A 26,024-nucleotide genomic window follows, 5' to 3' on the forward strand; every position below is an offset into this window, starting at 1 on the left:
CCTCCCTCACTACCCCCTAGACCCTATCCCCTCCTCGCCCTACCACCCTCACACCCGCTCGCCCCTATCTACCCCCTATCCCTCGCCCTAACCTCCCCCTACTCGCCCCTACCCACCCCCTCACACCCTCTCGCCCCTATCTACCCCATATCCCCTCACCCCTACCCTCCCCCTACTTGCCCCTACCCACCCCCTCCCTTGCCCTCGCCCCTACCCTCCCCCTACTCGCCCCTGCCCACCGCCTCACACCCTCTCGCCCTATCTACCCCCTATCCCATCGCCCCTACCCATCCCCTCCCTTGCCCTCGCCCCTACCCACCCCCTCCCTCACTCCTATCCATCCCCTCTCTTGCCCTCGCCCCTACCCTCCTCCTACTCGCCCCTACCCACCCCTAGCCCCCTCGCCCCTATCTAGCCTAACCCCCCACCCTACCCACCCCCTTCCCCTCCTCGCCCCTATCTTCTCCCCCTTGCCCCTACCCACCCTACCTCCCCCTCTCGCCTCTATCTAGCCCCCCTCGCCCCTACCCACCCCTTTCCCACCCTCGCCCCTATCTAGCCTAACCCCCCTGCCCTACCCACCCCCTCCTGGACCCTCTCTAGACCCATGTCGGCCCTATCCCCTCTCTAGACCCCTCTCGGCCCTATCCCCTCACCCCTCCCCACCCCTCCCCTACCTACTTCTTCCCGTGTATCCAACTGCAACTAACTGCAAATTGCTCCACTTCCGGTGCCTTGTGGGATTTGTTAATCTTGGCAGTCTTCTGCTTCTACTTTCTGGTCAGCTTACCTCATTGAGCCGGCGTCATTACTTCTTCAACATATCTTGAAAATATCGACAATGCTTCATTGGTACTTCTTCCTGGGAATTCCTGGGCACTCAAAATCTTTTCCAAACATCACCTTTTTCAGTCAGAGTGTACTCAGTCAGAGTGTATTGCGTTTTTTCAAGTGTTTCATTGTTCTATCTAGTTTCACTGTTCTATCTCATTGGGATGGTGAGTGGTTTTGTGGTGGGCAACCTGTAGCAGGGCTACAATGCTCACTATTCTCTCTCACCGGGACGGTGAGTGGTTTTGTGGTGGGTAACCTGTAGTAGGGCTACAATGTCACTGGTATAGGACAAGCAGTTAGTTGCTATTGGGCTTGAGTCACACTGGGCGTACTCTCGCCTGGGTTGTGACACGTGGTGTCACGAGGACATGGCAGTTATTAACCATGTCACAGAGATGTGGCAACTGCTAACCTTGGTTGTTGGTTTCTTTCCAATGGAGTTTATTTTATTTGTTTAAGACCCTCTTTTTGAAGTAGCAAACGGTCGGACATTGTATGGCCAATGTGAACGGTAGATTCACCCGCAGACGGGAAGTGGTCGGCACTGGAATTCGTATGGTAAGAGGATGTCTAGGTTCAGAGCAAGATCATATAGGTCCCCCCGTCGCACTTAGCAAGTTGGTGGATACTAGGAAGTGAACTCAATTAAGGCGTAAAGTCAAGGTGGGACTACCAACAAAAAGTATCCGACAGTTGGGCCACATTGCACTTTTGGATGCGGTTCCAATGAGGATAGATGGTCAGAAGACCAGTGGGAGCCCAACGGAAGCATCTCCTAAAATTTAGGGAACTGCTATTTTGGGCCGTGAAATGTGTTCGCGTCATTACCTCCGGTATGACTAGGGGAACACTTTATAACTCTGCCGCGAAGTCAACTGACGCGTCGGTTGGGATATTTTTAAGCGGCGAACCCGAAACGGGAAAATGCTTGAAAATGCGCCAAGTGTCACATTTTGGTGAACTTTCCTCTTGCAGAAAAATGGGCGCTGATTTTTATGCTGGGAGAGGCCTCATTTGCAACCTGTCACAGGTTAAGAGCTATGGAGTGCTTTCTTTCCCTCTCATGTACAGTGTGGTGCTAGGAGTGATGCCCTGCATACTACACACTGCTCTCTCTGTCCCCTACGTGCAGTTATGTGATGCCCCACAAGAGGGCTACTCATTTGACTGATGTACAGTTGTGTGGGTTCATGCTTTTGTGCTGAGGCAAGAGCCTCCTTGAGCAGGAACAGGGGTAGCTAACTGCTACTCCAAAGCAGGCACTGGTGAGGGTCATAACCTCACCGTACAGGTGCAAAATCAGCGCTGTGTATGCGCTGTAAATTCACTGTTTTTCAGCCGTACGGACGCCAGGATCATTGGGAATCGTGCCCCACTGGCAAAGGACAGTTAGGGGACTGTTTGGGGCTGAAAACAGGGCAAAAACCAGTAAATACAGCGTGCTGAATTTACTGTTTTTGGACAGGAATCAGAGGGTATACGACAGTGCAAGCGAGTTCCAGCAGGGGAATTGGTTTCGCGCAAGTTTTGGGGCTGTTATGCTGCCGAAATTTGGCCAAATCAAATGGTATCTAGGTGGATACACGTGAAGGATTCCCAGGACCTTACCTTGTAATTTACCCTCCTAAAGAATAAAGAAATACCGAAAGGGGCGCCAATTTTGGGGCCTACAGGTTGTCGGCGTTTGCTCGGAGCATTCTAGCTTCTGAGCCGTGTGTGTATCCAAGTGTTAACTCCCGTCGCAGGTTCTCTTTGCAAAGTGCTGTGTGTGTGTGTATAAAGTAAAGAATTTCGGGTGAAAGCCAACGCCTACCGCCCTACGGGCCGGTTTCATGGTTCCATTGCCGGGACATCAATCACTTTTTCCTCAAAGAGTGAGCCTGGATTGTTCAGGGTAAAGACACACAGTGCAAGAACACGGGGATTACACTATGGCCGACAAGGGGAAGGGAATTATGGCAGAGGGTTCCTCTCCAAAGGACAGGCAGGAGATTCCTATGGTTTTTGAGATTGGCGAGAGCTCACGGCCACGTCAGTCTGTACCTCCTGTCAACGTGAATGTCCCTCCAGTAGTACAGGGCTTTATGACAGGGCAACTTGAGGATGATGCGTTTAAGACTCAGTTAGTTGCCGCGGTGAATGTCTTTTCGCAGCTGGTGCAGAATCCGAGGTTTATGGAATTCTTGCAAGCGCCACCAGTGCAACAGCAAAATAGGCAACCTACGCCGCGTACGGAGCTTGTTGAAGCTCAAGCCCAGGTACTTCATGAGGCGCAGGAGGAAAGGGAACACTCGCATGTTGCGGAGTCGGGGGCTCCAAAGCAGGTTCCTCCCGTGCTTGAACAGGTGGCTAGAACGCCTATTCCACAGGTTATGCCAGTTCAGCCCGCCACCTTTCAGAACCAGCATGTTGCCTTGAATGGACAGGGAGCTGGATACCAGGCTATGCACTCAGTTTTTCCACCACCCACGGTACATCCTGGGTATTTCGGGGGTGGATCAGTGTTCCAAAGTATGGCTGGTTATGCGTCTGGAAGTCAGCCGTACATGCCAGGAACAGTGTTCGGGGGTATGCAAGGCATCATGCCAAACCCCATGTATGGTACTATCGGCATGCAGCAAGGTTTCCACTGCAACCAGGGCCAGTTTGGGGTGCCACAGGGTCATTTTGGCATGGCTGGTTTTTCTGGACAGCAGCCAGATATCGCACCTCTTACGCAAAATGTGAATGGCCAAGGCGTGCCGATCAGGCCTAGTACGGTGCCCATGTTGCAGACCATTCCGTATGACAACTTGGGGGCACTAGAGAAGCCGAAGGCTTACAAAGAAGGTGGTGCAGCGGTAAAGTTCAGTACCTTCAGTGGTTTCGAGGATAAGACAAAGGCACTCACTTTCCTCCAGCAGTTTGATACAGCTTATGCGGGAGGGAATTTTACAGAGGCCTCGAAGGTCAGGAAAGCTGCCACTTTCGTAAAGGACAATGCGCTTACATGGTGGACGACATTGTTAATGCAAGGACAGGCACCCGCCACTTGGGTTTACTTCAAGCAAATGTTTGCATCTGCTTGGCTATCAAATGAATTTGAAGCCAATGTCCTGACAGATTGGCACCAGCTTACGGCAGCTTCGTGCAAGAGCTTGCTGGAGTACAATAGGAGGTTTTGTAAAGCGTTACTCTCAGTGACCTCCTACAGATTTGTGCCACTGACAGAGCAGATAGAGAAGTATTGTTGTGGGCTGCCTAAAGGGCTTCGTGATTACTGTACAAAGAACAGAGTGGCTACTCTTACTCAGCTTATGGAAGTTGCGAACACTGGTCTTGCCTTGTTGAAAGGAGAAGACAGTGGATTTCCGAGCAGTGACAAAGGAGGGCAGCAAAAGAAAAATTCAGCGAAGAAGCCCTTTGTGAAAACGGCTCCTGATGCGTCACAGGGGTCAGAACAGGCCACCAAAGACAAGGATTCAGCTGGGACTTCTGGAGCGCAGGCAAAGAAACAGAAAAGGAAGCCTTTTGTGCGCAAGTCGCTCGAGGAAAAGAAGGTCCTAATGGCTGAGAACAAATGCTTTATATGCGAGCAGCCTGGTCATATTTCTATCAATTGTCCACAAAGGAAAAGGCCAGCTGACTCGGAGGATAAAGAAGACCAGAAAGGCAAGAAGCCTAAACCCACGGCAGGTTTAGTGCCAGACATGGTGGGTGATAGGCCCAGCACAGATGCCAGTGAGTTATGCAGGGCATGGGGTAAAGTTAGGGATCAGACGGCACTCATGTTCTTTGATCCAGGTGCCAAAGCCAACTTTATCTCACGAGAGTTAGCTATGAAGCTTGGCATCAGAGCTGAAGAGATGGGGTACACAGCAGAGGCAGGGTTGGCATGTCTTGGCCACTCAGAGTGTGTTACTCCCATCATTGGAAAACTGCGTCTGCATATTCAGTCGTATGTGGACACTGAAGAGTTTTACATCATGCCGCTGGAAGGTTGTGACGCCTTGTTGGGGATCCCGTGGATGTTCCGAGTGCATGGAGTCTTGGATGCCTACAACAAAAAGATCACTGTACAACATAGGGGCAAAACTCACATCTTGGATGTAAAGCTTAAAGGAGAGTCAGTCCCTATTGTATCTGCTTCTGCTATCACTTCTGTAATAAAGAATCATCTTTCTGTGTACTTGATTTTTGCACGTGATGTCTCAGATAAGGATCAGTCAAATTTATCTGTGTTAGATAAAGAAAGGTCAGCATTTTTGCAAAAGTTTAGTGACTGTTTTTCTGATTCATTACCGTCGCAATTGCCACGAGAGAGACCTGAGGACCATCGGATAGATTTGGTGCCAGGGTGTAGCCCACCAAATAGACCTCCCTACAGGGTTAGTGCGGCGCAGCAGAAAGAGATTATGGGCCAGGTTGAGGAGTTATTAGAGAAGGGGCTGATTCAGCCTAGTTCTTCACCCTTTTGCTCCCCAGTGCTCCTAGTGCAGAAGAAGGATGGCTCATGGCGCATGTGTATTGATTACCGTGCGTTGAATAAGAATACCATCAAGAATAGGTTTCCTATTCCTCGCATTGATGATATTCTCGATCGTTTAGAGGGTGTTGCAATTTTCAGCAGGATAGACCTGAAGAGTGGGTACCATCAGATTCGTATAAGCCCAGAGGATGTGCACAAGACTGCGTTTAGAACGACATTTGGTCTTTATGAGTTTCTAGTGATGCCGTTTGGGCTAACAAATGCTCTTGCCACGTTCAACAGAATGATGGACCGGATTTTCCGCTCGCATCAACAGTTTGTTGGAACATTCTTCGATGACATGATTGTGTATTCGAAGAATGAAGAGGAGCATAGGCGTCACTTGACCATTGTGTTCGAAGAGCTGCGCAGTCACAGGTTACTTGTCAATCCTAAGAAAAGTGAATTCTTCCTCGAAGAGATCCACTTTCTGGTCCACATAGTCTCAAAGGATGGTGTTAGAATGGATCTCGCAAAGGTCGAAGCTATCAAGACATGGCCAGACTTGAAGACTGTGCACGATGTCAGAAGCTTCTTGGGATTGTGTTCCTACTATAGAAGGTTTATCAGAAATTTTGCAGAGATAGCATCGCCTCTTCACGCATTGCAAAAGAAAGAGGTCACTTTCAGATGGACCCAAAAAGAGATTTCAGCTTTTAGTCTCTTAAAGGAAAAGTTGACTTCAGATCCAGTTATTGTTTTGCCAGATCTCAGGAAGTCATTTGTGGTCCAATGTGACGCGTGTGGCAATAGCATCGGAGCAGTGCTAATGCAAGATGGACGGGTAGTAGCCTATGAAAGCCGAATTTTGCAAGGGCCAGAGAGGACTATGCAAGTCTATGAGAAAGAGCTCTTGGCCGTGATTCATGCGCTTTCTAGCTGGAAGCACTACCTCTTAGGTGCTGATTTGGTTGTCCAAACAGATCATCAGACCTTGCGATACTTCTTGACACAGTCAAAGTTATCCGAAAAGCATATGCGATGGGCAAACATTCTTTCCATGTTCCACTTCCAGATTATGCATGTGGAAGGCAAGAAGAATGTTGTGGCTGATGCGTTATCAAGAAAGCCACAAATTTAGCTGTGTCAATTCCTTATCATCATGAGTTAGATGACATGAAGGAACAATATACTGCTGATGAAGATTTTGCAAGGATCTTTGAACAGTTACAAGAGGGGCAACATCACGAGCACTACCTCCTCAGAGATGGTTTTATGATGATGCATGGCAGACTTTGTGTCACTAGGCCACTGCGACATAAGGTCATGGAAGAGAGTCATGTCCCACCGTATGCAGGGCATCGTGGCATTGATGCAACAGTTAAAGCGGTAGAGACGTTCTTCTATTGGCCTACCTTGAGGAGAGATGTGGATGCCTTTGTGCGAGCATGCATAGTTTGCCAAAAGGTCAAGTTTGACAGGCAAAAGGCACCAGGGTTGTTACAACCACTGCCGATTCCGGATAAGCCATGGGAAAGCATTGCTATGGACTTTATCTTTGATCTTCCAAGGACGCCAACAGGGAATGATGGTATATGGACCATTATCTGCAGGTTCAGCAAGCAGACCCATTTTATCCCTGTCAGGAAGAAGATAAAATCTGATCAGATGGCACGCTTGTTCATGTACAATGTGTTTAAGTACCATGGTATGCCACAATCGATTATCAGTGATCGTGATCCTCGCATGACCAGTTTGTTCTGGAGAGGATTGTTTGAGAACATGGGTACTACGCTCAAGTTCTCGTCTTCGTTTCATCCACAAACTGATGGACAGTCAGAAGAGGCCAATTCTACTGTCTTAGATTTGCTGAAATGCTATGTGTCAGATAATAAGGGCAAGTGGGAACAGTATTTGCCTATGCTTGAGTATGCGTACAATAATACGATGCATTCGTCTACTGGCAAAGCACTGAAATTGTTGAAGGCGGCAAAAAGGTTCCTTCCATTTTGCATACAAAGGACAAGATCTTTGAGGCAGATCGATATGTTGAGAACATGGATGAGATGTATAAGAAGATTAAAGTTGCCTTGGAGAAGACTCAGGCAAAACAGAAAAAGGCTGCTGATCGTCACCGTCGTGAATTGCTACTATCACCTGGTGATTGGGTTCTCTTAAGGTTCGAAAAGGCAAGATTAAAGAAGATGAAGGGCAAGGAACGGCTGTTTCCTAAGCTCAACATGCGATACTATGGGCCTTTTCAAGTGCTTGACAAGATCAGCGATGTGGCTTACAGGCTGAAACTGCCTGATGCATGGAAGATTCATAATGCGTTTCACGTGAGTCTTCTAAGACCCTTCGTGGGTGATGTGCCAGAAGATATGCCAGTTGAGGATCAGCCAGAAGTTGAGGAACTTGATGAGATCTTGGTACCTGAGCAAGTTTTGGCACATAAGGACAGAAAAGTTAAAGGACAAGTTGCAAGACGTTATTTGGTGAAGTTCAAGAACTATACACCTATGGATGCAAAGTGGATGGAAGAGCATGAACTGTCAGAGTCACCAAATGTATTGCAGCTTTACCTTGAAGCCTTTGGGTTACAGCCTACTTATGCCCCAACCCAACGTGTGCAAAGGAGGGGTAATGATAGAGCTAGTACATCAAATGTACATATGAATTCAGTGCCATAGATGGAAATGGAAAAAGTATGAAGGCCTCATTAAGTCATTTGTATCTATGTATGTTACGACCTTTCTTGCGGATACATGCGATAAAAAGAGTGTTAATAGCACAAGATCATCAGTGGCGTGTATTTATGGTATGCAATCGAGGACGTTTGCGATTTCAAGAGGGGGGTATGTCACGAGGACGTGGCAGTTATTAACCATGTCACAGAGATGTGGCAACTGCTAACCTTGGTTGTTGGTTTCTTTCCAATGGGGTTTATTTTATTTGTTTAAGACCCTCTTTTTGAAGTAGCAAACGGTCGGACATTGTATGGCCAATGTGAACGGTAGATTCACCCGCAGACGGGAAGTGGTCGGCACTGGAATTCGTATGGTAAGAGGATGTCTAGGCTTAGAGCAAGATCATATAGGTCCCCCCGTCGCACTTAGCAAGTTGGTGGATACTAGGAAGTGAACTCAATTAAGGCGTAAAGTCAAGGTGGGATTACCAACAAAAAGTATCCGACAGTTGGGCCACATTGCACTTTTGGATGCGGTCCCAATGAGGATAGATGGTCAGAAGACCAGTGGGAGCCCAACGGAAGCATCTCCTAAAATTTAGGGAACTGCTATTTTGGGCCGTGAAATGTGTTCGCGTCATTACCTCCGGTATGACTAGGGGAACACTTTATAACTCTGCCGCGAAGTCAACTGACGCGTCGGTTGGGATATTTTTAAGCGGCAAACCCGAAACGGGAAAATGCTTGAAAATGCGCCAAGTGTCACATTTTGGTGAACTTTCCTCTTGCAGAAAAATGGGCGCTGATTTTTATGCTGGGAGAGGCCTCATTTGCAACCTGTCACAGGTTAAGAGCTATGGAGTGCTTTCTTTCCCTCTCATGTACAGTGTGGTTCTAGGAGTGATGCCCTGCACACTACACACTGCTCTCTCTCTCCCCTATGTGCAGTTATGTGATGCCCCACAAGAGGGCTACTCATTTGACTGATGTACAGTTGTGTGGGTTCATGCTTTTGTGCTGAGGCAAGAGCCTCCTTGAGCAGGAATAGGGGTAGCTAACTGCTACTCCAAAGCAGGCACTGGTGAGGGTCATAACCTCACCGTACAGGTGCAAAATCAGCGCGGTGTATGCGCTGTAAATTCACTGTTTTTCAGCCTTACGGACGCTAGGATCATTGGGAATCGTGCCCCACTGGCAAAGGACAGTTAGGGGACTGTTTGGGGCTGAAAACAGGGCAAAAACCAGTAAATACAGCGTGCTGAATTTACTGTTTTTGGACAGGAATCAGAGGGTATACGACAGTGCAAGCGAGTTCCAGCAGGGGAATTGGTTTCGCGCAAGTTTTGGGGCTGTTATGTTGCCGAAATTTGGCCAAATCAAATGGTATCTAGGTGGATACACGTGAAGGATTCCCAGGACCTTACCTTGTAATTTACCCTCCTAAAGAATAAAGAAATACCGAAAGGGGCGCCAATTTTGGGGCCTACAGGTTGTCGGCGTCTGCTCGGAGCATTCTAGCTTCTGAGCCGTGTGTGTATCCAAGTGTTAACTCCCGTCGCAGGTTCTCTTTGCAAAGTGCTGTGTGTGTGTATAAAGTAAAGAATTTCGGGTGAAAGCCAACGCCTACCGCCCTACGGGCCGGTTTCACGTGGCAAGATTTACGGATGGTGGTCCAGTGGACACCGTGGCCAGCTCACCACCACCTCACTTATGAGATAGGCTTAGCTAGATTGAGATATCTGCCAGCTGTTGGTAGCTCTTAGGAGATACATATGAGTGGTTGGCGGTACGCAACATCATCTACTTTTGTGTGGTCAGTCATCTAGAGTCTATCGTCAGAGTTGTACACAACACGTGTGCACCATCCCTGCACTGTTCAGCCTCGACACTCCCACTGTACCTAAGAGATCTGGGATGGAGTTGAGTGTGCTGCCCTGCCAGAGTCTGTATCGGTTTCTTTGAGTTTGTCGATGTTCGTGATGTTCATGATCTGTTGAGTCGTGTTGTTGCTCTGTTGTTCTTGTCTTTTGTGTTTTCGTTCTGTGGAGTGAGATATCACGCACATTGCACTAAGGGGCACTCACTATAGAGGGCACGACACATTATCTCCGCTACAATTTGTCGACATGTTTTTTGTGTAGTTGTCAAGAAGATGTCACATTTTTCTTGGTTTTGACTCTAGAGCGTGTCACAAGGCGGGCACCACGTGCCAATAGAAAAGAACAGATTGAACAAACTTTTAGCACTTCAATAACAACTGAATTGAGAGAGAGAGACGACACGCGACACGGAGTGGCAGAATTCCACCCCAAAGAGTATTGGCCCCTAACCTTGGCGTCCCTTTCGGTATTTCTTTATATTGCATCAACTCAGTACAAGCCGGTACTCCAAACTCTGCACCTTTGCCAGGAAGCATGCCAAAGAATGAGCCCTAACCTCATATTTAAAGGCCCTTGGCCTAAAAAGCAGTTACAGTGAAAAGCCTTCAAAACTCAAAAGCCTCTAGTCCAAAAGCATAACCTAACAAGGTCCGGGCCGGGAAATATTCAACGACTCCCTCATCACTCCTCGCGCATAACCTAAAAAGGTCCGGGCCGGGAGATATAGAGGCCTTTTACAACCAAACGCCCCCCAGACCGCAGCCTGCGTTGTTTGGAGACGCTGAGAGTAACCACTACTCAGACTTCTTAATACTTCTCCCGCATAACCATCCAGGTCCGTGCCGGGGAGTCGCAACAACAACTATTTTACAAGCATACAACCAAACGCTCCCCAGGCATCGGCCCGCGTCGTTGGGAGGTTTTCAAACATACAACGAAATGCTCCCCAAGCATCGGCCTCTGTCGTTCCTAGGTTCAAACAATACCAAAACAATATTTCTCACTTCTCCACCCAGGAGTAAAGTCACCAATCATTGAAACCAGTATCAAACCAGAGTCAAACAATTCAAATCGGCACCAAAACAGGTTCAAAACAGATACCATCCATTTTAAACAAATTCCAAACATGATCACCAAACAAGATCAAACAGAACTCGAAGCTAGAAAGCAATCTCGACATTAGTCAAGCTCGAAAAGTCGACTGACTTTCCATCTTGAAACTTGCACCAAAAATTAGAGTTAGGTTTCTTTCATAAGGTCGTAGCCGAGCACAGCATGGTCCATCAGCTCTTGGACAAACAATGTTTCTTTGGCGGCGATAGTAGTCCCAAGATAGCAATCGCATCGAACCACCAAGATTATCAGCTCGAGAAGAAACATCTACTGAGAGATGTCGAGAAATTTCAAGTTATAATCTGCTAGGATTTTCATGGCAAGCATTTCATGATACTAGATAATTCTGAACTCTCGTAGTCTAGAGGAAACTAGTGATAAAAGCGTCTGCCTTCGGTTTTTGGGTGCATAGTCCTGGTCGTTCTTCTTGTATACTTTTTTGGTGTATGAGGGGAGCGGTCGGGTGTGCCCTACCTGACTCCGAAAACAAAACAAAAAATTTCAGGATACCCCACTCTGCCAGAAGTTGCACTTCGAAGGAAGATGTCAGAAACCATATAACTTCGGGCAAAAATTTTCTTGAAAGCTTGCCAAGTCCTTGGAGTGTGTTGCTTGGTAGCTGTAGACATCAACATCTGCATGGCACTGCTTTTGAGAAAACCAGCAGCTCGAAACAAATCTTGGATCCTTCTCTTGCAAGTGATCTTAATGGCTTATGCCCTGTAAGACATGAGCGGTGAAGATGGGAGCGCGCCCGATGCGCGATGAAGTAAGGGTTGGAGAGGGCGAAGATCCTATATAGCTCTGTCTGCTCTTTTGTAGGACCGGTATACTTTCAGAAAAGCACACGCCTGATTCTTTGATACCACTGTCACAAGGCGGGCACCACGTGCTAATAGAAAAGAACAGACTGAACAGACTTTTAGCACTTCAATAACAACTGAATTGAGAGAGAGAGGACACGCGACACGGAGTGGCGGAATTCCACCCCAGAGAGTATTGGCCCCAAACCTTGGCGCCCCTTTCTGTATTTCTTTATATTGCATCAACACAGTACAAGCCGGTACTCCAGACTCTGCACCTTCGCCAGGAAGCATGCCAAAGAATTAGCCCTAACCTCATATTTAAAGGCCCTTGGCCTAAAAAGCAATTACAGTGAAAAGCCCTCAAAACTCAAAAGCATCTAGTCCAAAAGCAAAGCCAAAAAGTTGCCAGCGTAAATCACGGAAATTCGTACAGCCTGCCACATCATCAACCAGTGCAAAACGCGGAAATCTCCCTGCTGCCCTTAGGGTTAGGGTTAGCGTTTTTGCAGTTTTAGGGTTAGGGTTTTCAGAATTAGGGTTTGCAGATTTTAGGGTTAAGGTTTTCAGAATTAGGGTTTGCAGGTTTTAGGGTTAGGGTTTCCAGAATTAGGGTTTCAGCAGTTAGGGTTTCTGGCAGAAATTAGGGTTAGGGTTTTTGCTCTCGGGCAACCACGTCATCACTTTGTGACACTTCTTCTGTTACTTGTTCTTCTTAGGGTTTAGGCCCCTGGGCCACATCTATAAGTTGGCTCCATTCTTTAGGCTTTGACACATCAGCAGTTTGTTACAGAGCGAGCTCCCATGATCAGCTACTGAGTGTAGGTTTTTCGCAGGGTTTCTTTTGGACGAGGGAGGCTGTTTATGATACCACATAGGAGGAGACAATGGTTGAGGCCAACTACTTTATGGATATCAGACAGTTTGCGGATTTGTTTGGGAGTAGGGCATTGGGGAAGTTGGTTTGGTCAGAGAGATGTCCATCTTGGTACCTTTCCTTGGCTTTTGTGGTGGACGATGATTGGGTCCCACTTGCCTCTCTTACAATATGGCTGTGGTGTAGATCTGACCCCTATTTTTGGGCTAGTAGTTGTGGGCATTCCTCGTTCGCATTAGTGTCGTGTGTCTATAACACTACTAGAGCTGTAAAAGGTGGGTATAAAGAGCTTGAGAGGTACATATACAAAAAGAACAGATACAAAATGGTGGATATGTGACAAGAACTTTTAGGCAGGTTGTGAGATGCTACGAGGGAGCTTGTGGTGAATGGTGAATGACAAAGGGAGAGGGGTCTTTTAGAACCTCATGCACCTTGAGACAAGACCAGCATCAATTCTAGGGGGAAAAGAGAGACGTCAAGGGTGGCAAGGACTGAAATGAGTCATGAGATGCTACGAAAGAGCTTGGGTGAACCAGGATATGGTGAAGGGAGAGCGAGTCCCTATGTTTAGATCATCAGCACTTTGAGTGGAGAAACCACCAAGCCTTGAGAATTGCTGTGGTGAACAACCATCTAGTGAGTGAAAACCTAGGGTGGGGCCCTATGAATAGCACCGCATGCACAATGAGAGGGGAAGGTATCAAGCTTAGACATTGGGGGCAAGTGTAGCTTCTTGCCCAAAAGGAAACAGATGCCCAAAAATGGAAGGCAAGTGTAGCTACTTGCCCAAAAGAAAGTGGATGCCCAAAAGTGGAAGGCAAGTGTAGCTACTTGCCCAATAGAAAAATATTGGAGACCTAATGACTCCAAAACAAATAAATTCAATAGATACATGGGGATACAAAGTGTTAACTCTAATAAGAAGAAAATGCCTTGGAAAGGTGAAGGTAGAAAGAGAACAACATAAAGAAAGAAACATATGTATGTTGCATGCAAGCGAAATCAACCTCTGTATGTCTAGAGGTGAAGGTCTTTTGACTTTCCATTGTCACGAGGCTTTTCATTTCCTACTCTCTATCCTCCCAAAGATGGAAGCCCTACTGATTATGTGGCAACTATAGATAAGGTGAATACCAAAAATACAAAAACCTCCTACCTGTGTTGGTGGTCCCAAAGGTAGAGGGGGCTCACTCTCTTTACTTTGATGAAGCCTACAAGAGGACTTGTCCAGTTTTGGAGAATAAAGCAAGGTTTGTATGCTAATTAATAGTATTGTGCAAGTCCTATATTTGATAAGGTTAGACTCATCTGACAATATGAAGATACACTTAACTTCTGTAAGATTTCAACTGTAGGCCTGTTGTTTTACTACAAAGCTTTCTCTGTTTCTGGAACATGTGCTACACCATTTCACCCTCTTCAAGGGTTGATGTGATTCTTGCTTTCAGCCAGCAGAAACTTCCTTTACATTATCCAAACTGGCCAAAAATTGGACAAGAATTCATTACCAATCATAGACTGTTGGGATTTTCTAGTCATGTGAGTTTAGTGGTTTAAGGAGCTCGTCAGTTTACTGAGTTTCTCTGACAAGTCAAGTTGTCTTCTTGACCTCTGCAAAACAGGAAGAAATAGAAGGGACAGTGCTACCAAAATTCAAATGCAGATGGGCTCCCTTACCAAGCCACATCGACAGCTCTCAAATTTGCCAGCTTCTCTGTCCCCCACCTGGAATCAGGTAATTGTGAAAGAATTGGATAATAACAGGTTGTTGAATAAGCATCGCATAAATTAAGTAAATAAATATCATAAATAAGATGTTGAATATTAAATTCTGTTGAGATTAACAAACCCATACGGTTTTGCGACCTACCACTTAAGGGGTGACTTTGTCTGCTTCTGGCAACTGTATTGTAATGTTTGAGACAGCCTATGATGGGATAAAAGCTTTTGGTTGGCACACCTGGGTTTGATGTTTTGGACACCTGTTGATGCAATACTTTTGTAACACATTTCTATGGGATTCTTCATTGCGGTCAGAAGAATATTTAAAGAAGTTCATTTGAATTAGACAAAATCTTCTTCACCTTTTGTGAGCAGAGTCATATGATTGACTTATTTGTTTGGCACATATTCCAACAATGTAAGCCCCATGACAAAAGCATAGATTTGCAAGGAGGTCTTGCATTTAGTTGCAAAATAAAAATAATTGAAAATATATGAGCCAGTCCTTGCAAAAACAAGATACCAAAGAGTAATTTCAAAACCCATGCAGAGAATTAATGATTCGGAAAGGAATTACTCCTCGCAACCATTGCAAGGATAACCGAATGGCTATAGCTCAGAAGAGTGCCGTAAATCATGCAGCAAGACAAGTATTTCATTTTTCTTTATCAGCTGCATGCCAAATAATCATATGAAATAATTCAATTTCAAGTGTGCATCATATTGTAAGTCCTGTTCATTTGATTATCAAAACAGGCTGCCTTGTGCATGGAACCGCCACCTCAAGTGAAGACTTACAAGCCCAAACCTGAAGTATGCATTCCTTTTATGTTGATCTTTTGAATTGGATCAAGGGTTTGCTTGCTGAAGCTTTATGTTACATTCATTTGGCTTGTTTTTGTTTTGTTTTTTTTCCGCCTATTTGTTATAGAGGCCCAAGCTTTCCATCAAGCTGATTCCAAACTCCATCATTCCAGAGCCAGCCAACTTGGAAAGCAAGCGAAAATGCTGTTGATTTTGTAATGAAGAATAGGAAAGATGTTGCCCGGGTGCCTACACGCCGCCCTAAAAACCCAGAACCATGTTGCCAGAATTTCAAGGAAAACTTTGGAAAGATACCCTCTTAGTATGTTTCAATCACGTTTTGTTTGTTATATAAATAGTGTGTTATCGTGATGATCTCAAAAAGGCATAATTTGATTGATGCAGTCTTATCAAAAGGAAAATCGAGCTTGCTCAAGAGATGGAAAAAAGGTCTCTCTCTCTCTCTCTCTCTCTCTCTCTCTCTCTCTCTCTCTCACACGCACGCACCCACACACGCACACGCACACCATGCGCATGCGCGCGCGCACGCACGCACGCGCACACACACACACACACACACACACACACACACACACACACACACACACACACACACACACACACACACAGAGGGAGGTGCTTTTGGGGGACATCACTTACATACAATCACAGATTGACTTCCGACGCCTGGTGCTGCAGAAGAAGAGGGCATTTTTGGTTAGACTAGAGCAGGATCTATACTATCTATTCTTGAGTTAGGACTCGCGTGAGGCGTGGCGGCTCTTGTGGACTTCCGCAAAGCCTTTGACACAGTACCCAGAGCTAGATTGATGCGCAGATTACAGGAGATGGGAGTACCCACAGAGCTCATTTGGGGGATCATGGCATTGTACAGATCAATAGTAGGGCATGTACGCACCCCTGAGGGACTATCTACACCGGTTCACTCCACTATTGGGGTGAAGTAGGGCTGCCCGCTCTCTTGTACTCTATTCGGTATGTATGTGGATGAGGTTTCTGACTACATTGAGAGCGATGGTGATAGAGGTGCACAGCTGGTAGGGACATGGATTCCACTTTTGTTATATGTTGATGATATTGTGTTGATCTCCGAATCTCCGGAGGGGATGCAACGTCACTTGGATGCTTTGCATAGGTTTGCCTGTCAACCTTGGTAAAACCAAGGTTATGGTGTTTAATACCACGCCACAGTGGATGAGGAGGTCAACACCTACATTCATATACGGCCAGGAGACTGTGGAGTACACAGATGCTTACACTTACCTTGGAGTGGTTTTTAGCGGACTTGCATTCTCACTCAGGAGAGCAACACAGACCAGATTGACTAGAGCCCATGTAGCATTGGGTAGATTGGAGAGAATGTGTTCGCAGGTTCAGTTTCAAGAGCCTCGGACGAAGCTCTGGCTCTTTGACACTTCGGTGGCTTTTGCATTGCTCTATGGAGCTGAGATATGGGGACCTTTATTGGATCATAACGGGAGGTCGGATCGCACTGACGGATGGGGAGCATGGAGAAACCTCTTGTCTCTATGATCTCGCGGCTCATTAGAGCCAAGGCATCAGTACCACGTGCCATTATCCGAGCAGAGCTAGCGGCCCCCCCACTAGTGGTTGAGACGCTCACTAGATCAGTCTCCTTCATACACCGCATGTGGGAACTTCCTAGAGACAGATATGCTCACATTGCACTTGAGTCCTCTCGTCAGTTAGCCATGCAGGGAGATACAACATGCTGGTATGGGGAGATGACATCATCGTTTTAGGCGCGTGGGTTCAACATAGACAGGTTGCCACCCTTCCAGTACTTGTTGGATGCACCATCTCTCACTTACACAATCCGAGATCACCAGGCTCATCCGCCAAGACCTGACCAGCTAGACACTAGGAGTACATGGATACAGCCAGCACAGGAACTGGGCACGAAGATGGCTTTCTACAGAGAGGATCTTCTCCAGCTTGTGGAGGATGGTTTTGTGACAAGACCCAGATACATGGACACCCACTTGTCTCATGGGATACAGTGTGCTATTGGCTAGATACGCACATCTTCACACAAGCTGCAGATCGAGACTGGGAGATACAACGGAGTGCCAACAGAGGCCAGGACATGCCCCCTGTGTGACATGGAGCCTGAGACAGAGTTGCACTACACATGCCACCACCCCGTCTATTACGAGATACGAATCCGCTTCCATTGCTTGTTTAGAGAGGGCTTTGGACCACTCTCCAAAGTCATGAGGGACGAGGATCAGAGATGCCTGGGTTTGTTTTTGCTCGAGTTGCACAGACACAGAGGAGAGAGCCTAATGAGAGGAGAGGCCAGCCAGTCCCAGAGACACATCACAGACTTCTTTAGAGCAGACACTGGACACTCGGAGGAGCTACTGCCAGAGCAGAGCCTATCGCCTCACACTAGAGGTACACTGATCGACTGAGCGACTGAGCTGGGGAGATCCAGATGCCCACGACTGTGGAGGACTACACAACATCGATGGAGGTTACATCAGAGTATTCGGATCACCTTGGCCCGACATGAACGATGCTCGGTCAGATTGTTGACTGAAACAGACTTGGACACTCCAAGTCAAGAATCAATCACAACAGCACCAAATAACCACTTCAAAACAATTCACAGATCACAAAAGATTTGCACTGGCCTGGCGGAGTTCTGTGCCTAGAGATATTGGCCCCAAAGACTGGCGCCCCTTTTGGTATTTCTTTATGTATTAAATCAATGTCAAAGTACAAGAGAGCGGTTAGGGTTTCACTCTCAGACTCTGCGTCTAGATGCTCTGCAGAGTGAGTCCTAAACCACTTATTTAAGGATTACAAGGGATGCCCAAAAGCTGAGCCCCAAAAGCTTCCAAAAATAAAAGCATGTTCTCTCTCTATCTCATACAAACTCTTTTGAGTTTTTGTAAAATAAAGCAATCAATTTTCTCTCTCCTTGCCCATGCGTACAAAAAAGCAACCAGATTGCGTTGCTCGGAGGCTGGCTTTTTCAGCGCCGTGAATCTCGCCGCAATTGCCGGAAGATCCGTAGTGCTGCCACGTGGCATTTGCCGCCAGAAATTAGGGTTTCAGCCACCTTTAGGGTTTCAGCCAGCAGTTAGGGTTAGGGTTCCCAGAAATTAGGGTTTTTGCAGATTAGGTTTTTTGGCAGAAATTAGGGTTTGCAGGTTTTAGGGTTTCTGCTCTCGGTAGCCACGTCATCAGTTTGTGACACTGACCATGGAGGAGATTGATGAGATGTGCCAGCGAGCGATGTTGGATCTCTTGTGACTTGTGATTAGCTATCGCAGCTAGTTGCTTAGTTCCCACCCGCCAGTTTAGGATTCCATAGTATTTTATTTTGTCATTTTGTTACTCTGACTTTGTATCAGATCCACCCCATTGTAACCCTCTGGTCTCATAGGTCATTTTGGCCTTTTGAAGGCGTTAAATATAACATTTCATCTCTCTCTCTCTCTCTCTCTCTCTCTCTCACATGGGTTTGGACTCTCTCACTGTTTTTAGGGTTTCATCACCTCTTTCTTGCTGTTTTTAGGGTTTTGTCATTGTTTTTTTGCTGTTTTAAGGGTTTTGAAACTGTTTTTTGTTGTTTTTTAAAAGTTTCAGATGTTTTTTAGGTTTCAAAACTGTTTTTTATCATTTTTTAGGGTTTCGTCACAGTTTTTTGCTTTTTTTTAGGATTTAAAAAATGTGTTTTGCTGTTTTTTAAAGTTTCGTAGGTGATTTTCTTTGTTTTTTAAGGTTTCACCGTTTTGCTGTTTTTTAGAGTTGCTATCTTTAGAGTTTCGTCATTGTTTTTTGTTGTTTTTAGGGTTCCGAAACTGTTTTTTGCCGTTTTTTAGGGTTTCAAATATGTGTTTTGCTGTTTGTAAAAGTTTCGAACCTGATTTTCTCTGTTTTTTTAGTATTTCACAAGCGTTTCTTGCTATTTTTTAGAGTTTCTTGTAATTTTTTTGTTGTTTTAGTCTCTCTTTCTGTCTCATGGTCTCCCTCCATTGGGCAACCCATTGACCCCTTTCGACCCCCTTTCACATGGCCTTCCCAGTCGCTATAGCCCGCCTCTCTCTCAACATGAAGTTCTCGATCACCAACAAGCGGATATCAACACTTGAAGTTGAAGTAAAGGAGTGGAAGAAAGAGATGGAGGCAACCTTTCTTCAAAAGATGGAGGAATGGAAAGAGGAGAAGAAGAACCTACGGTGAAAGAGCTAAGCAGGTGGGTGGGCTCTGTGAATCCCATCATGTAATCCATACCCCCCCCCCCCCCCCCCCCCACCCAGATTCCCGGCTGTAACTCCATGTGGTATGCATGTTAGCCCTTCTGAAGTGGGTCACTGAGCCATCCCGTTATTATAAACAATGAGACGGTGCTGAGAGCCTAATCTTAGCAAATGATGGCCGTACTCTGTGATGCGGGATGTGTTTGCTGAATCTCTCATGGTAGCCTCCTCCTATGTGGCGTGTAGTGCCATCGGGTCCTCTATGTTGTATGTCTCACATTGGTCACAACATGTCCTGGCGTGAAGTCTCCCATGAGGAAGACTTCCCCCATTGTAGAGTACTCCATAATCTCACCTGACAAGCATGCGTATGGGGATGGTCTCTCTTCCCCATACCTCTCCGTCCCTGTAGTAGCAAATCTAGAGCATGAGGAGGGGAAGTAGTAGAGGGTAATGTAGATGATCCTATCTCGTGATAGCTCAATGCGAATCCAAAGGTAATAGGCCTGTGGGTGGCGTGCAAAAATCTGTATCCTACTCTAGAGTCCCTGATTGAAGAGTATAGCCATGAATCCTCAGTAGACTCCGCTCTGGGCTCTCATGTGTCTCTGTCAGGAGAATGAGGTCCCATCCTCTCATTACCTCCTTGAGCCTCTCTGGATGTGTCCATAGATCCTCATTGCAGTTCCAAACCGCAATGTGGATCTCCTCATGTGTCTTGTCATAATAATCAATATCTAATTCTCCTAAATGATTTTCTCATATTAAACTGATCATTTAATGTGGGGAAGTGCCAAGGGAGAAAAAGCTAGAATATTGGTTAAGTTAGCAGACCGGCCACAGTAGGGATCCAAAGGAGGGAAAATAGGGATCCAAAGGGGGGGCCATCTGCAAAAGAGCCATGTGAAACAACGGGCTAAAAAGACCCTAAGGTTCAGCCCATTAAGACTTCCAAAATGCTAAGGTTCCAAAATTCAAAGGTTGTGTCCAAAGGTCAACCTTAGGGAAAATTGGATGCTTAGTGTGTGCCCAAAAAGTCTTTCTACATCCCTACATGGGAGGGGGCGAGCCCCAAAGCTAGGGGATGAGAGAGAAAGCCACACACACACACACAGGCTCCCTTTACACAAAGGGAATGAGGGACACATGTCAGCTCCCTAGGCCAGATGCCCACAAGGTATGCCCAATTCCTATTGGAAGACCCTTGAAGTGGACCAATGAGAATTAGGCTAGAGTAAATCTAGTTTAATTAATTTAAAAACATTTAATAAAAGAAACCAATAAGAATTAAGTGTCCTAGAAGACTATTGGGCAGTCTCCCAAGGGGTCCAATGAGCATTCAGGAGCCCCATGGCTTGCCTGATTCCTATTGGCCAGGAGGCAAAGGGGTCCAATGAGAGTTTAGTTTAATTATTTAATTATCTAAAGCTCTCACAAAAGGGGAAAGGGGGACACATGTCAGAAGGCTATCACTTATGCTGCTTAATCCCTATTGGCTTGACCTGGGGAGGTCCAATGAGGCAAAAGCCAGACTAACTTAGCAGCTAGGGCTCGCCCAAGAGAGAGAGGGGGCTGATTTTTGCTTGGCATTGACACACACACTCTCACACTTGACCATGTGTGAAGGGAAAATACTCTATCTCCTCCCAAGCTTTAATGGAGAGCTCATCACCTACTCCAAGCTTGTGAGATAGAAGCCTACATCAACACTCTCTTGGCATGTGGATGCAAATCCAACCAAGAGCCAAGCTTCAATGCATGCTCATCTTCTCTACCAAGCTAATTACTAAGCTAAGCTATGCTAATATGAGTGATTATGTGAGGAGATGTACTTCTTTCTCGTAAGATACTTCTTTTTCCTCTCAATCTACTCTCATACCCTGCTAGCTCTCACCATCTTCGAAGGTGTGTGAGGTCTTGGGTTTGAGAACGGGGATAATTCAAGTTGTGTTTGATTAAGTGTTTTGCTTGGTGTATGAAGCTTCCATCTTCATTGCACTAGCTCGTCTTGAAGGAACACAAAGAATTGTATTGTACAATGTCTCTCTTGATGGGAGAAACCATAATACAAAGCCTTTTGGAGGGGGGACCGGCTCCATGCAAATCCGGTCCTCAACTGTTGTCAATAGCTTAATTGCTCTCTCTTTTGAAAGTATTGTCGATGCTATCTAACTAGGTGTTATGCTTTTTGTTGCTCTCTCCACCCAAGCACTCTTGTAATTCTCATTAGGAATCAACTCTAATGAAATGCTCACTATGTTCATGCTAATTTCCGCTACACATAAGATTTTAGGCCATTAAATGTTACATTGGTATCAGAGCTCAAGGTTTCTCTTTTCTTGCTCAAGAAGGGAGGTCCTCAAGCTAGCTACAAATGGTTGGTATTATTAATTGCCTGTGAGTAAGTAGAATAGGGATTTTTCAGCATTGCAGTGCGCCTGCCTTTGTGCAGTTAACGGGGCATCACCGTCGAGAGCTATGGTCTTAATAGTGGAGTCCTACGGGGCTTGCCTACGGCTTAACCACTATTGAGCTATTAGAAGCTTGACAGGAGCCGGTGCTGTTTTGGTGTCGAAAGACCCTCTCTTCTATTCCTTGCAATTAATGGTATTCGAGCCGCGGGTACAGTAGCTTGAGTGCTTTTTCTAAAGGGGTAAAGAGGAGTAGCAACTAGGGCTTGAAGTGCCAAAGTACACCTAAAAAGTTTACACCTAAAAGTTGTTAGAATGGCTGACAATATTAAAGAGAGTGAAATTAATGTTGATAACTTTGATTTTGCTCATGAGCAAGCTACTAATGATGCTTCAATGCTTGTTAATTATCTTGTTTCTAGGCTTCAACAAGCCATGGGCAATCCATCTCTCCAAAGTGAAGTGCAACGGCAGCTCCGTGCTCACGGGATTCTCCAAGCTCATCACCATGACGAGAGAACACCTAGGAAGCCTCCTTGTGAGACTACCAAAAGAGGTCTCTCTCCGATTCGGGAAGAAGAAGAGAATCCATATGAAGGGCTCAAGAACTTACTTCTTGATGATGCATCTCCTTCCCAAAGGAGAACTCAAGAGCCTCCACCGAAGGAACGAGAAAGAAGCGAGTCTCCCGCCACCTCGGCGGAGATGGCTCCACGAAGACGGCGGGCTAAACGCTCTCCATCACCACCAAAGCGGAGAAGACCATCACACTCTTCTCCACGCCATAATTCAAAGAGGGATGATAAAAAGCAAGAGAAGAAAAAGGCGAGAAAGAGGACACCCTCTTCTCCATCTTCTTTATCCTCTTCCTCTTATGAAAGCTATGGTGAAGACGACAAAGATCAAGACAAGAAAAAGGCGAGAAAGAGGTCACCCTCTTCTCCACCTTCTTCAAATTCTTCTTCTGAAGAAAGTGATGGTGGAACTTTTGAACCATCAAAAAGAAGAGGCCATAGGAAATCCTATGCCGCATGGAAGAGGTCGTCCAAGCTGAAGAAATTCAAAGAGGGAGGGAAGAGCATCTCTTTCCTTACCTATGATGGCACCTTCGGTGCTACAGACAAAGTTTTGGCCTTTATCCAGCAATTCGATGCGGCGTTTGGAGATGAGGGCTTCACGGAGTCCTCTAAGCTACGCCATGTAGCTATGCACTTTCAAAAGTCCGCCAGACAATGGTGGTCTAGCCTACGAGCCAACGGTGAAGCTCCACGAACATGGAAGGCTTTAAGAGCTTCCATTATGAAGCAGTTTTTGGCCACCGATGCCAAAGACAAAGTACTCACCGAATGGCGAAGCTTAAAGCTCTCTCCCAATGAATCCATCCACAAATATGTAGACAAGTTTTGGGACCTACAACTCAAAGCCACTGTCTTCAAAAAGTTGGATTTTGGAGAGCAAAAGCAACAATTTTGTGCGGGCTTAACCGAAGAAATGGCGGAGTATGTCAACTCCCAAAGGCCACGTACCATATCGGCGGTAATACACCATACTATGGTGGCCTCGCGAATCAATTTCCAAACGGGGGGTAAAAGAAATAATAAGCCCCCGGAAAACAAAGGTTCCAATGAGCCTAAGGGGAAGGACAATGTCCAAAAGTCTCCTAAGGGCAATTCCAACAAAGCTAAAGAGAAGGGAGTTTACAAAGGAAAGAATAAACTCTCTCCTGAAGAGCTTGAGCGTTATCGTAAAGATAACCGGTGTTTCAAGTGCGGCGAACAAGGGCATGCGTACCGCGCTTGTCCCCAAAAGAACAACCGCCAAGATCCTCCTAGAGCTTCTTTGGTTGAAATCCAAGAGGAGGAGATTCACCAAACTCACCACAAAGGATCTCCTCTATGCCATGCTTGGGGAAAGGTAAGAGAACATGATGCTTTTATTCTCTTTGACCCTGGTTCTACTCACAATTTCATATCTATGGAGTTAGCCACCAAGCTAGGCATACAATCCTACGAGATGGGAGATATCCTACCCGCAGACAGTGCCTTCAAGGGGCAAGAAGCTTCAGTCACTCCCTTAATCGGGAAATTGAGGCTTCATGTCCAAGGCTATGTGGACAAAGAGGATTTCTTTATCTCTCCTCTCAAGCATGAGGATGTAATCCTAGGGGCACCATGGTTTGACCGTCTGGCTGCCCATGTTAAATTTCCTGAAAGGAGAATCTCCTTTAAGTTCAGGGAAAAGGACATGTATATAGATGCTAGGGAGATGGGTAACACCATCCCCATTGTACATACACCAGCTTTCAACAAGTCAATAAAGAGCTCTATTTCCGTGTACATGATTTTTGTTAAAGATTCTCAAAATGAACCTAATGCTTTAGTAAAAGAAAATAAAAGCAACCAAAAGGAATTAGAGTTATCCAATTTTCTCAAGGGGTTTCAAGATGTCTTTATTGACGACATCCCTTCTGAGCTACCTCCTAAACGAGGTAATGACGACCATGCAATTGAACTTCTTCCAGGAAGTTCACCGCCTAACAAACCTCCTTATAGAGTTTCTCAAGCTCAACAAGAGGAGATTATGCGGCAAGTGCATGAGTTAATTGAGAAGGGCATGGTTAGGCCTAGCTCATCTCCATTTTGCTCACCTGTGCTATTAGTGCAAAAGAAAGACGGCACATATCGTATGTGTGTCGACTATAGAGCACTAAATAGGATCACTATCAAAAATAGGTTTCCCGTTCCACGGGTAGAAGACCTATTTGATAAGCTACAAGGATCGACCTACTTCAGTAGGATTGACCTAACAAGTGGCTATCATCAAATAAGGATAGTTGATCAAGACATTGTAAAGACCGCATTTCGTACTACATTTGGTCTTTACGAATACATTGTCATGCCTTTTGGCTTGACTAATGCACCAGCCACATTTAACCGCTTGATGGAGAAGCTGTTCAGACCTCATCGAACCTTCACTGGAGTGTTCTTTGATGATATTATCATCTACTCTAATTCATTAGAGGAACATAAGCAACACCTCCAGGTAATATTTCAAGTTTTAAGAGAGAATAAACTTTATGTTAATCGAAAGAAAAGTGAATTTTTCTTGCAAGAGATTCAATATTTAGGTCACATTATCTCTCAAGATGGAATCCAAATGGATCCATCCAAGTTAGAGGTAATAAAAGGATGGCCTAAACCAAGGAATCTTCATGAACTAAGAAGCTTTATAGGTATGTGTGCATACTATAGACGCTTCATAGAAAAGTTCTCACAAATTGCGGGACCATTACATGACCTAACAAAGAAAAATGTTAGGTATACGTGGTCTGCTAAGGAGAACAATGCTTTCGAAAAGCTTAGAAAAGCTTATCTCTCAACCTGTGCTTACACTACCGGATCTCTCAAAACCATTTGAGGTCCAATGTGATGCTTGTGGTGATTGCCTTGGGGCTGTTTTGCTCCAAGAAGGGCACGCCATAGGCTATGAGAGTCGAAGGCTCGACCCTGTTGAGCAAGCTCTAGGCATATACGAAAAAGAACTCCTTGCAGTTCTACATGCCTTAGACTCATGGAAGCACTATTTATTGGGGACTCCTTTCATTCTGCGAACGGATCACCAAAGTCTTAAGTACTTCATGACGCAGACCAAGCTCTCCGACAAACAAATGAGGTGGGCAAATTTCCTTTCGCAATTTCATTTTCATATTGCTCACATTGCTGGCAAGCATAATCAAGTAGCCGATGCACTCTCAAGACGACCGAGAGTGAATGCGGTTTCCATAGCAACTCACAATGATCTATCTTTAATGATAGATGAGTATGCTATTGATCCCAATTTTAGAGATGTGATTTCAGCCCTTGCCTTAGGGAAGAAAGAAGAACCATTTACTTTACAAGATGGCTATCTTCTCTATGGCAATAGACTATGCGTTACTAACTCACTACGTGAGAAAGTAATGTATGAATCTCATGCTCCCCCATATGCGGGGCATAGAGGGATTCAGTCTACCCTAAAGGGAATTGAAACATATTTCTATTGGCCTACCATGAAAGTGAACATACATGAGTATGTTTCCAAATGTGTGGTATGTCAAAAGACAAAATTTGATAGAGGGAAGCAACTTGGATTGCTTCAACCCTTGCCAATCCCTAATTCACCATGGGAGAGCATATCCATGGATTTTATCTT

The 26,024-nt window shown here is 45.7% G+C and overlaps 1 protein-coding gene across 9 annotated transcripts in view; it reads left to right on the forward strand.

Annotated features, from left to right (window-relative positions):
• Positions 1-26,024, forward strand: part of LOC147440095 (uncharacterized) — an 81,363-nt gene that overhangs the window by 46,469 nt on the left and 8,870 nt on the right. For 6 of the 9 annotated variants that reach the window (XM_086483842.1, XM_086483845.1, XM_086483846.1 and 3 more), the window contains 5 exons: positions 14,266-14,378; positions 14,916-15,015; positions 15,122-15,178; positions 15,343-15,491; positions 15,575-15,619. In XM_086483842.1, the coding sequence (XP_086339968.1) occupies positions 14,266-14,378; positions 14,916-15,015; positions 15,122-15,178; positions 15,343-15,491; positions 15,575-15,619 (464 nt within the window). The remainder of the gene's footprint in view (positions 1-14,265; positions 14,379-14,915; positions 15,016-15,121; positions 15,179-15,342; positions 15,492-15,574; positions 15,620-26,024) is intronic. The other 3 variants (XM_086483847.1, XM_086483849.1, XM_086483850.1) reach the window with 2 other exon arrangements.

This window comes from Adiantum capillus-veneris, chromosome 16, assembly GCF_014529385.1.
Source record: "Adiantum capillus-veneris isolate H3 chromosome 16, ASM1452938v2, whole genome shotgun sequence".
NCBI lineage: Eukaryota > Viridiplantae > Streptophyta > Polypodiopsida > Polypodiales > Pteridaceae > Adiantum > Adiantum capillus-veneris.